Raw genomic sequence first — 12,657 nt, 5'->3', positions numbered from 1 at the left:
TATTTGACGAGTGCTGAATGGCTCCTTTTCTTGTACAAAAATGTACAACTGCTCAATATACGAGGCAGGAGAGGTTCCAACACCACAAACAAAATAATAGACAAGTTAATCTTCTTCATGGTGAAGGGCACGCCATCACCAGACACTGACAACATCATCATTTAGAACAGTGATTCTCAACTGGTGGGTCGGGTACCAAAAGTGGGTCGTGGACCTGTATTGAGTGGGTCACGGACAGCTGGTCAAACATAAATAAATACTTAAAGTCTCTCAGGTTGGGTTGGACTTTTATTTTGAAATAAACTTTTATTTTGACAGGCCTGTTGTGAAATGCTTGTTGCACAGGCAAATATATAGATTTATGTTTAAAAAAAAAAGAGAGATTCTATGAATTAATAAGAATAAATTCAGTTGGTTGAATTGTTAATGACGGTGGCAAAAATGGGTCGCAGGGTGAGACCAGTTGAGAACCACTGATTTAGAACATTAGAACATTCTCTGCACACCATGGCCACGTGCGGGCCAGAGCCAATCACTGGAGAGACCACCCCTACACCTCACCCATTTTGGAATATTAGAACATTAAAACATTAGAACATTGGTCCTACCTCTCCAGTGATGATGTCATCAGTCCTACCGCTTCAGTGATGATGTCATCCATTTGTTCCAATGATGTCATCCCTGTGTTCCAATGTTATCCAATCACTGGAGAGCCCACCCCCATACCCTCTCAGTTCTGTCCAAATGACTCCAAAATAACGGATGCACACACTCGGGGTATGCACAAGCCGTTGACAATGTTTCAGGTCGATCAGACACTGCGTGGGGGAAATATTCACTCAACAGACACACACACACAGACCTTTGTTGCTATAGATAGATGACCTCAACTTAGGTTTATTAGTGGAAGACTTATTAGTCTTAGTGACGCAAAAAATATAACTAATTATATGCTAATAAGGGGGCAAGGAAAAGCAAAGTGAGGCTTGTTATTGGAAATTCAATTATATTCCAACCAATCAGAGAGCTGGATTTGGTTCTAATCCCTCTTACTTCATTTGCATTAGGTCTACTAGTACTTTAGGTAAAGTCAATAGATTCACTAGCAGTACTAGTAAACTGCTTTTACTGGTTTAATAGTACTACTAGTGAGAGCTTGGTGTAGTAGTAGTAGTACTAGTGAACCAAAAATATAGACCTTACTAGTAAAAACCTTTACTAATAAAACAAATGTTTTACGCCCCTTTATAAGCATATGATGCTTAGTAGTGACACTTTTGCCTTGACTAGTAAAGTCAACGTATGTGCACTAGTAAACCTAAGTTGAGTACAGTCCTCTAGATGTGAGTAACTAGTAGAACTCAACTATCGATATCACTGATATCACAAGGCTTTCCGTTCACCTGGACAAAACCCACACTGGCAAGGGAGAACATGCAAACTCCTCACAGTAAGGTCCATGTATGCTCACTGTGCTAACTATGATGCTACAATGCATTTTTCTCTTATCTCTGGTATAGTTCAATGAGCGATTGTTGGTTTGATGCTGTAACTATTGGCAAATTCACCTTCACTATCTCTTTATTTTGTTTCTGTGTGTAAAGCGTCACATGGTAACGTATCACATGACTGTCCTTCACTCTCTGTTCTTTCCTGGTAAACTGATCCAGCTGCTGGTGCTAGAGTAACATTGTGAATGATTCATCAGCTCATTCTGACCAAAACATGGAACAGGTAAGATGTTTACATGTTTACGTGTGTGTGTGTGTGTGTGTGTGTGTGTGTGTGTGTGTGTGTGTGTGTGTGTGTGTGTAATAAAAAGGAAACTACAGGATATTTCCTCCTACTTCTTCCAGGAAGTTGTGGCTGGTCTTTCCCAAGCTCTAGGAAAGTCATCAGGAGCAGAGTTTTCTCCTGAGGACGTCAGCGTCTTATACAGGAAAGTTTTTCATATTTCCTCTAGCTCAGGTGAAGCACGGGCAGCCATAAAGAAGGTAAAAGATGAGCAAACATCACAAACTAAATGGTTTTTATTTGGGTTTTATTTTATTGCATCATTCAGAAAATAAATATAAATGTTTCAGATTACAGGATGTGATCGCTGGTCATGTGTTGGTGAAAAAGTTCTTGATGTTCTTGTAGAAATGGAACGAGAGAGGGAAAAGAAAGAAATGGTACCAATTGTTGTTGTTGTTCTTCTTCTTTTTTCTTTCTTTCTTTCTTTTTTCTTTCTTTCTTTTTTAAATTGCCTTTACTCTATGAATGATGTAAGTTTGACATGAGTGCAATATTTATTTTTGATAAAAATAAAAGAGGAATACATTTTGAAAAAGTCCCGAAGTAAAAAGAAAACAGGATTTTCATTTTTGAATTTTTCATGTCAATGTTTTCTTACACAGAGATCAATGAACCAATAAAAACACACACATGGACAGCCTGAGTAAAGATTCTCTAACACAGGGGTTCTCAACCTTCACTAAACTAAGAATTTTTTTTGAACAATTTCAGCCCATTTTTGTTTATTTTTACCCTGTTTTGTCACTTTTTCTTGCCATATTTTTGCTCCTTTTAATGCATTTTTGTTACATTACTGCCACTTCATCAAATATTAATGCATTTTCTGCACATTTTTTCCACTTTCAAGACATGTTATAAACCCCTTCCACCACCTAATGTTGCATATGTTGACCCATTATTGTCACTTTTAACATCTTTTCAACATATTTCATGCTTATTTTTGCCAATTTAGCCACATTCACAATTTGTCATTTCCATTATTTGCCAGTTTTAAATTATTGTACCTACTTTTTTCAGCCAACATTGACACTTTGGAGCCTTTTTACCACTTTTGCTGTTCATTTTTTTTTTAACCAATTTCTGTGGTTTTTAAAAACCCATTTCACCACCTTTTACACCATTTTTGTTCCCTTTTAACCCATTTTTATTTCTGATTAAAACAAGGATTTACATCTTTACGATGACTATATACTATGACCCAAATAATAATAAACTTCCTGGATAACAGTGGATATTATTCAGATGAATAAATAAATGTGGTTATCACAGATTCATAGAACAATGGAACATAATTTTGCTGACTTTATGGATGGACCCCAAAAATCTCTCCCCTTTATTCCCCCTTATAGATGACCCTGTCTCTATATGACTGTTCTTCAATGTTCATGTCTGTGTTCAAACACCTTCAGCTACAGTGGGGGTCCCTGCTCTCTGTGACCTTTATTTTGGGGTTCATGGGCTGGGAAGTTTGAGAACCACTGATTTACACATAAAACTTACAGTTCACTAATAAATGCAGAGCTTTTTTTAAATCCACCTAAATCGAAATAACATCTGCATTACTCCAAAATATTTTTTCATGCACAATCTCTTGTCACTGTTTTTGTTGTACATTTAGTTAGTTGGGAAATATATAAAGTAGTGTTCAATCCAATCCACTTAATATATATAGCACATTTAAACAACAAAATGTTTCCAAAGTGTTGCACATGAGTTCATAAAAACAGTAAAACCAAAACAATACAATGAGCTTCACCACTAAATGAGTAAAAAGCAATAAATAGAAATAAAAACACATTAAAAACCAATATAATAAATAAAAAGACATGTTAAAGTCACATGTCAAACTGAGCACCCTTTACCTGTGTTTAGCTCTTCTGGGACCTTCAACTCCTCAATGCTAGAAGCCTTCGTCATCATGTGATGAATTATCTGCACAAAAATGCAAAAATAACTCCCAGCTTTGGCTCTGCGTCCTCACAACTGTTTTCAGGTGAAATCAACAGTTTCCAGGTGTGTGCAAAGGAAAGTGAGACTTGATTCATATTTGTTTCACTGCACACAGATCGAGGCTCTTCTTCACATTCAAACTCTTTTTCAGTTCTGTGAGAAAAGGACAAACACGAGGAAAATCAAAAAAGCAGCAAAGCTACGTTGGGCCAGGTGAGCAAATAAAAAGAGTTTGAAACCAAGCTAGTATCTGAAATGTATAGATTTAAAAAAAATAAATGAGCAGCAGTGTTTATATCACTATAATAAAAGAAACAAACTGATGCATTAGATTAGATTATAATGCACTGGATAAAAGACACGTTTACATTCTAAAGGCGACTAACTCACGATTATCGGTGTAAATTTATGTTACTTTACAAAATACGAATAAGAGAGGCTTTGCTTGGTCCAACATTATCACCACTAACATCAGCTGTTAGAATAATGACCAACTTGAGGATTCCTACAGGAAAGAACGACAGCTTTGTGAGTTTTTGGAGCCATTTTGTGTAATCATTTTGTGTAATCATTTTGTGTAATCATTTTGTGTATTTTTGTTGTCAATTGTATGTATTTTTGTTGTTTGGTGCATTTCTGTTCATGTTTCTGTTTGTGTATATTTGAAGTGTTTTTGGAATCATTTTGTGAATTCGTTTTTTGTGTATTTTTGAGGAGTTTTGTTGCTATTTTGTGTACATTCAATGTAACTGTATATACTGTATTTATCTTATTTTGGATTTTCTTAATTTTGTGGTTTTTCTGTTAGTTTGTTTGATATATTTTTCAGCCATTTTTTGAGTATTTTTGTCGTTTTGTATGTTTCTGTGTGTGAGACATTTTGTAACATTTTTTCTCATTTTGTGTGTTTTGTTGTCGTTTTGTGTTGTTCTCTCATTTTGTGTATTTATGTGGTTGTTTTGTGCATTTTTCTGCTATTTTGAGTATTTTGTTGTTTTGTTTGTTTTTGTTGTCATTTTGTGTCTTTTACTCTAATTTTGGGTATTCATGTTGTTGTTCTGTGTATTTTTTGTATTTTTGTGTTTGATATATATATTTTTCTGTCATCTGAGTATTTTTGTTTCATTTTGTTTGTTTTGTTGTTGTTTTGTGTGGGTTTTTTTTCTATTATTTTGTGGGTGTTTGGTGTATTTTCCATCATTTTGTGACAATTTGTGATAATTTTGTGGTAATTTTTTGCCTTGTGTTTGTGTTTTTTCATAGGTTGGCATCTGAAGGTGTGCGAAGCTTGCTGTCTCGTTGCTGTCAAACATCTTACGTTACAAACCCAACGTGGGGCTGGGTCTCAGTGTCAGACCTGCTCCTCCTGTTGGAGGTCAAGTATGACGTGGTCACCAACTTTCTTTACACGGAAATGCTTCAGGAGCATCACAGTGAGCAGATGTACAGTAAATACCAGGCTCATCACTTCACTTCCTCACATTTGGTTTGTTTTGTCTCAGCTAAGGAGGTTTGGGACACGCTGTTGCCATGGCAGCAAGATCAAGAAATGGAGATGCTAGAGGAGCTCGTAGAGGAAGCTTTGTTGGCCCTCGACATGCTAAAGATGGCTGAACTTCCAGGAGCCTTCAGGATATACAGGTAACACTCAACAGCACTGAAGCTGTTTATTTCCTAAAACACATGCAATAGATGAACACATTTCAACAACATTCAACCCCGTTTAATATGAAATGGACCAAATCAAATTAATCCAAGCATTTTATGACAGAAATAAAACGAATAAATTTAAATATTATGCCATCATCTCAAAGAACCTGCTTAAAAGCAGAACATTGATGCACAAACATCTTAAACATTCCTTTACGGGGTTTTACTTCACAATTCCTTTTTCTCTTTTTTTAAATCATCAAACGTTGATGCTATGATGGTCATTTGGTAAATTAACACATACTGTAGCTCAGTTCCAAATCTTTATGAATACTTTACACCTTAAAGTAGAAAATGAAATAGTGAAAGCCCCTCAAAGCTTGTTGGGTTGGGTTCAATTATAAATGTAATTGTGTAATTGATAATGAATTACAATTGTGGTGTATTTATGGTTGTAATTGTAATTTAAACAATATGTTGCTGTCGTAATTGTAAATAAATTGTAATTGAGTGTAGATAATTGACTTTGTAATTGTAATTGCCATGAAAAATATGCAAAAACTATCAATTATGCAGTAATTTAATGCAAAACTGGGGAAGAAATTTACAGTTCTATGTACAGTTCTACAGATATGTAGTTAACAGATATTAAAATATGTTCCATATCAATCTCTCCCACAATTTACCATTTAAAAACAATTTAAATCTAGGGGTATATTGACACAAGAAAAGCTCAGATGCCCACACCAAAAAAATATTAAAACCTATTTTTTCATTAATTACGAAGCCTGGCAATGTAACCAATAGATAGGAAAGATATTTGATGATAGATATTTGTTTCTAGTGTATTTTACAGCTGATTTAAGATCTGTTATCATGAAGGATGCTAACACAAAGCTAACTTAATGAAAGGTTAACTTTCATTAGGTTATTTATTTCAGGCTCAGTAATTGTGATTAATCATAATTGTACTTTAGTAATTGAGAGCGTAATTGTAATTGACTTTCTGTGGATAAAATCCAGACTGAAATCTATCTGTGTTACAGCTGGATATTGTCACTGGTACAGGGGCTGAGTCTGGAACTGTTCCAGGCTACAAAAGTGTAATTGACCTCAACCCTGTTCGTTAGCATGTATTAATTATGGGATTTGCTATTATTGGCAAACATTTAAAAAATGTTTCACCTAAAATAAATTAAAGTCAATCTGAAAAAAAAATAATAATCTAATTATTATCAAAGTATTTTAGTGTATTTTAAAGTTAAACAATCAACCAATGTGTATGTTTGTGGTACTTCGGTTAGAAATAAATGACCAGAAATGACCAAAAACTAAAGCTCTAGCAGATTGAATCATTTTTAATCACTTTGTGTGCATTCCAAGGTTTCCTGGGCTGGAGAACCCGTCCTGGTCGGCCGTTTCCTTCCTGATCGACTTACATGAGTTTCGTCAAAGAGAACGTCACACATTGACCGCCCTGAGCCAGAAGTAATACTCATGTTTTCCTCTCGCTGCACTGATTATTTAAGATGCAGTTATTCACTATGAAGAAATATGTAACATTATCATTATATCTGAACTGATTGATTATTGTGTCTGATTCCAGGCTTCATAAAGACAGTCTGAAACTCTTGGGTCTGAACATCTGGTTGGCCACTCTCAGAGCTCAGAGAGAGAGAAACTCTTTCAGGGCCTTCATGTCTGCTCAGCAATCCTGGGAAACCTGGTGAGTTACTGCTAACTGACAGAAAATAATAATAAACAAGACGATAATGCAGATCTATAATCAGTAGGAAATATATGAGCAAGTTTCACTATTTAGGGTTTTTCAGAGAGGAAATGACGATAACTATATCACAAAAAAATGTTATTGCATTTTCAATCTTCTTCAAAATTCTTTAATTACTTTTTTTTCTTAGAATAATTGTGTTTGGAAGAACTTTTGCTTTGCTTATACCGCATTGATTCATTTTCTATTGAACAGTGTACATAAAGTAATCCCATAGTGTGATCCTGACATTGGAGTACAGATGTTTACATCAGCACAGAACGTGTCATTAGATGTAATCGCCAGAACAGTAGCGTTTTTAAAATTATCTAATGAAATAAAGTAAATAACAGAGAATATCCCCAACTAGAGGAGAAAATATTCACTGAAGGAAAATGAGAGTAGCCTGATGCTGTTGTCTCAAAGAATTATCAAAGTTTTAGCAATTGTTTTGTGATTATTCAATAGTCACACTGTACATTTTTTATTTTGATTGGATAAACACTTTTTGAGATATGGACAATTTAATGAGAGGAGTATGTGTTGATTTTCGCTCGTCCTTACACCACAAGGAAACTGAAATTTGGTGCAGTAATACAGCTGCACTCTCTCAGAATATACAAAAATATCTGCTATACATTCTTTCTGGTGGTCATACCAGATCCTCAAATTTGTAAAAAAAAAAAAAAAAAAAAAGCTAATGTGGGTTTGGGTCTGGAACATGTTTTCAAGGCACCTGCATCCATAAGTCATGGCAAGAATGCTAGTGATTTTTTTCCAAATGTGCCCTAATGAAAATTTCAGCCCTATATATTGTGATCTAAAAGATGAAGCGTGTGTTTAATTTTAGTTTCAGCTGTGCGTCTTTTTCCTTCACACTGTCCATTGTTCATTGTCCGTCCTGTGTATTTTCAGGCCAAATGTCAACAATCCTTGCAAAGCAGAGCGAGTTGCTTTGTTGCTTTACAGCAGCAAAGCTGAAGAGAAACGAGACCTGAGTGAAACACTGCAGCAGGTACCCATGCACACCCCCGGCATAAAGAAACTCTTAAAGTTATAAGATTCACACGTTTTAAAAAAAAATGAACCGATTCTTTGTTGAAGTCGACGGTGCTGGAGCTACTGGTGCTGACTCAGCAGCAGGAGATGAACCAGTTGGTGGAATTGGTGCTCAACGTCTCCCAGGGAGCTTCACAGGATGCAGACGATGGTAATAACAGTTACTTCTCATGCTTTTGTTTTCTACACTGACCAATCTGAGCATTAATACAGGAAACAACAAAGACTTTGTGTGTTTTTGGAGCCATTATGTGTAAATATGTGTGTTCCGGAAGTCCTTTTGTGTATTTGTGATGTCAATTGTATGTATTTTTGTTGTTTGTTTCTGTTGTCATTTTAGGTGTTTTTGGAATCTTTTTTTGTATTATTATTGTTGTTTTGTGTATTTTACTGTGTTTGATTCATTTTTTTAGTATTTTTGTTGTCATTTTGTGTGTTTTCAAGGCATTTTCTATATAGTTCTCCTTTTTTGTGTTTTTCTCTCATTTTGTGTATTTAGGTTGTTGTCTTGTGTGTTTTTGATATATTACGGCCATTTTTTGTGTATATTTATTGTCATTTGGTGTGTTTTCAGAATCATTTTGTATATATTTTTCTCATTTTGTGTATTCATGTTGTTGTTTTGAGTATTTCTGGGTTTGTTTGACATATTTTTTCAGCCATTTTTTTTTTTTAGTGTTTTTGTGTTTTGTATGTTTTTGTTGTCATTTTGTCTGTTTTCAGAGTCGCTTTGTATATATTCCTCTTTGTATATATTCCTCTTTGTATATATTCCTCTTTGTATATATTCGATATGTTTTATTTGATGATTCTGATGCAGAGAGTGATGAACAAAGAACTTTGAGGAGCGGTTGTTTAAGAACTCTGGAACAAAATCATGCTCAGCAGCAGCAGGAGTTTCTGCAAACAAATCCTCCAGCAGGAAGTGAACCCCAACAGCAGGTCAAACGCTGTGCACGGCACCTCATATCCAACCTGATGGACCGTCACGAGGTCCAGGCTTCAGATTTACTGCAAGCACTGGCAGACACAGTAAGTCAAGGCAAGCAAAAGTTTAACGTTTGAGGATCATCGTGAGCAGAATAAAGACTAAACCGACCGTGTTTCCCAGGATGGAAGGTGTGTCCGCTCCTTAAGGGATAGGTACGTGTCTGAAATTCAAGCGCAGAACTTTACAAACCTGCAGCAACTCCTGCTCTCAGACACAAACTCTTCAAAAAACAGCGACGAACAGACTGGTGCTCATTTATCTCACAAAAGACAAGATACCGACGAGTCTCAAAGTATCAGAGGGGAAACAACTGAAGCTCAGAGGGCCAAGTGTAAACTGGATGAAGTGACTCAAAGAAAGGACATCTGTTCAGGTAAGACTCACAAAGAGATCATTAGATGAAAGTGTGAGTTGTTCACGCTCTAATGCAGGTTGTGGAGCTGTCATGGAGGATCTGCCCTATTTGGAGACCGGGTTTGAGTCCAGAGAAGGAGAGGACGACCCGACAAAGATCTCCAACTACGACAAACAGGAGTCTCTCATCGCGCTTGCTTGGAGCAAACCACCGGCTGAAGACTTTGTCAATGACGAAGAGGTGCAGATGGCCACGGACAAGAGAGCAGATGTTCAAAGTCAAGCAAAGACCCAAATCCAGCCCACGCAGACGGGTCCAGGGACAAGCAGGGACCAGGTGGATGTCTCTCTGGTACCTCGACAACAGGTACTGCATTACACATGTTTGAATGGATCCTCCTGTTTTTACAAATGTTTAGATTATTTAGCAACTTTTTCAGTCAAAATGACAACTTGTGCTGCTTTTGGTTGCTCTAAAACAAACAGGAACAGTTAAAGATGTTGATGTAAACCTCTTTTGTTTACAGAAACAAAATAAAGACAGCTGTGACCCGAATAAAAATCTGTGAGTGCAGGGGGTAACAGTTCCAGCTCTGTGATATGGTTGTAGACAATGAAGCAGAGAAGAAGAGCTCTCATAAGGAACCTTTACTCTTCCTTAAACATTGCACTGATACGCTCTGGTGGCTGAAGTTAGAAGGTAAATCAGCAATTTTTAGGGTGTGAGTCCCTCTATCCTGTTTTTTTGTCTTCAATAATCCTTAATTACTTGCTAACTTCAGCCACCCGAGTGTGTCAGCGCACTGTTTAAGGGAAAGTTAAGGCTCCTTAGAATAGCTCTTCTTCTCTGCTTCATTGTCTACTACCAAGCCGCAGAGTTGGAACTGTCACCCCATGCAGTCACAAATGTTCATCTTTCGGTAAACAAAAAAAGGGTTATATCGACATCTTTAACTTTTCCTGGTTATCTAGAGCAACCAAAAGCAGCACAAGTTGTCATTTTGACTGAAAAAGCTGCTAAGTGACAAAAAAAAATCAGGCTGAATGTTTCACTCCAATAGACAATAATGGGATGTTTACAGGCAGTTGGGCTGTGTGACATCATCAATCATGTGATTTCAAGATGGAGGAACACAGGCTCTAAAACTGTAAAGTGTAGTCCCATTTTTAAAAGGCAATTAAACAAATATCCATGGTTCATAACAATGTGTTTTGTACATTTAGAGATTTTAAGCCAGATTTGTAAAAACAGTGAATTATCCCTTTAAAAATCCTATACACTACATTGTCTTCACTTTCTTTAAACCTTCCATCAGCTGATCAAAGAGGACCAACAACATCAATGGGAAGCTTCTCCTGAACGTGACTTCCAAACAGAGAGCCTGCGTAGGATTCATCCTCATCTTTTGGCCGAAATCCCTGAATCAGATCCAAACGTGGACAGTCTTTGTCGTGGGAAAGCCGTAAATGTTGTCAGAGAAGTGTGCATGGAAGAAGTGTTGCCCAGTGAGGCAGAGTCTGAGCTATGGGATCTCAAAGAGCCTCGAGTCACGCAGACGGTGAGAAGATTCCTGCATTTCACTCTGATTCTTTTTCAGTTATCTGATCAGCTTCTTTGCTTTCAAAGTTTAGGTGGATCGCAGCGTTTGGGAGACAGAGACATTAAGAGAAAGCTCTTTAACGCAGAGGGAGCGTGTTAGAGAGTCAGTGTCTGCGGTGGAGAGAGAGACAACCATGAGAAGCCTGGTGGACATGCAGAGAAGGTTTGAGCAGAAGCAGCAGAGGGACAGAGACAGACAGCTGCTGAGGGTGAGACAAGTTTGACAATCTGGACCATAGAGGAGAGGGACACATGTCCACGTGTCATCTCTTTCAGGTCCAGGAGCGACTGTCTATCATCCAAAACAAAAAGGCGGAGAAAGACCTGCTTGGTCTGAAGCACACGGACAGGCTGAAGCACCTCACACATGATCTGCCAATGGTAATAGAGTCAGTCTGATGTGATTAGTGTGGCTGTAATGAAGCATGTCGCTGTTTCCAAAAAGGAAGACCGGAATCAGCAGAAGAGCATCGTCAGAGAGCGGCTGGAGAAGCTGAGGAGAGAGCGCTCCACCATCATGCAGTCCAAGAGAGACCGGTAAACATTCCTCTTGAGAATCACACAAATGGACAAGAAATAAATGCTGTTTGTTCTCATTTTTTCAACACTAGAAACACAACTGGCTTTAAGGAACTCCTGAGTCCTGCTGTCCTTCAAAGCAGTGAGACGGAGGACGGAGCCGATTGGGACACACCTGTGTAGATCCATGTTGGACGTCCTTTTGATTGTTCCTGGTCAAACTCTCAACATTTTCATCAAACTATTTCATTTTGTTTATTTAGTTGTAAAATGTGAGTGACTGCCCTCTATGGGCTGAAAACAGGCTATTGCAATTGAATTTTGCTATTGGCTGGTAATAGTGCGTATTGATTAGCTATTTAGCATAGCATAGATTGTTCTTTGGAGATTTTATAGTATAAACTGGGCGTGTCTTAAATGCTCTAGGAGCCCCGCCCATAATCAAGGTTTTTTTTTTAAATTCCCCCCCTACTGGCACGTCAGAAAAAAACAAACACGTTTTTCTAACAAAAACAAATGTATTTGGTCGTATAAAATAGTGTTAATTGATTCTTGTCTAAGATGTTTTTTTTAATATTGCCAAGAAGGAAGTTTTCACCAGCGTTTGTCCATCATTTATGAGACGTCCTTATTTTTCTTCCGTTTTCAGCTTCCAGTGTTTCAGGAACTTCACCACATAGGAAACTGGTATATTTGGTCAAATAATTCAGCTCCACCTACTCTCTCAGAATATACAAACATATCTGCTATACATCCTTTCTAGTGGACATGCCAGCCCATCAAAATTGTAAAAAAAAAAAATAATTCAAAATTTGGGTCTGGAACATGTTTGGACTTTCAATAAACAACTTAGTATATGCCTCATCTCCCTGTAATTTGATCAGCTTTGAGTTATGGATATAGACTGTTCACATCACTAATGATTAGTCATATGTATAATGGTTCTTGGGTGACAAGCTCTGCATGGTA

At 37.1% G+C, this 12,657-nt stretch overlaps 1 protein-coding gene across 1 annotated transcript; it reads left to right on the top strand.

Annotated features, from left to right (window-relative positions):
* Positions 1–1,617: 1,617 nt before the first annotated feature.
* LOC114465503 (uncharacterized) lies at positions 1,618–12,421 on the top strand. The gene is made up of 19 exons (XM_028450567.1): positions 1,618–1,734; positions 1,857–1,994; positions 2,085–2,174; positions 3,670–3,810; positions 3,899–3,960; positions 5,011–5,180; positions 5,250–5,388; positions 6,781–6,885; positions 7,004–7,123; positions 8,081–8,180; positions 8,270–8,375; positions 9,045–9,256; positions 9,336–9,588; positions 9,647–9,936; positions 10,886–11,128; positions 11,202–11,378; positions 11,446–11,550; positions 11,615–11,706; positions 11,781–12,421. The coding sequence occupies exons 1-19, from the start codon at positions 1,726–1,728 to the stop codon at positions 11,869–11,871; spliced, it is 2,643 nt and encodes an 880-aa protein (XP_028306368.1). The 5' UTR covers positions 1,618–1,725; the 3' UTR covers positions 11,872–12,421.
* The last annotated feature ends 236 nt before the right edge of the window (positions 12,422–12,657 follow it).

The sequence above is a fragment of the Gouania willdenowi genome, chromosome 6, assembly GCF_900634775.1.
Source record: "Gouania willdenowi chromosome 6, fGouWil2.1, whole genome shotgun sequence".
NCBI classification, from domain to species: domain Eukaryota; kingdom Metazoa; phylum Chordata; class Actinopteri; order Blenniiformes; family Gobiesocidae; genus Gouania; species Gouania willdenowi.
The sequence above is the reverse complement of the archived record's forward strand: the minus strand, read 5'-3'. Positions and strand labels throughout refer to the sequence as shown.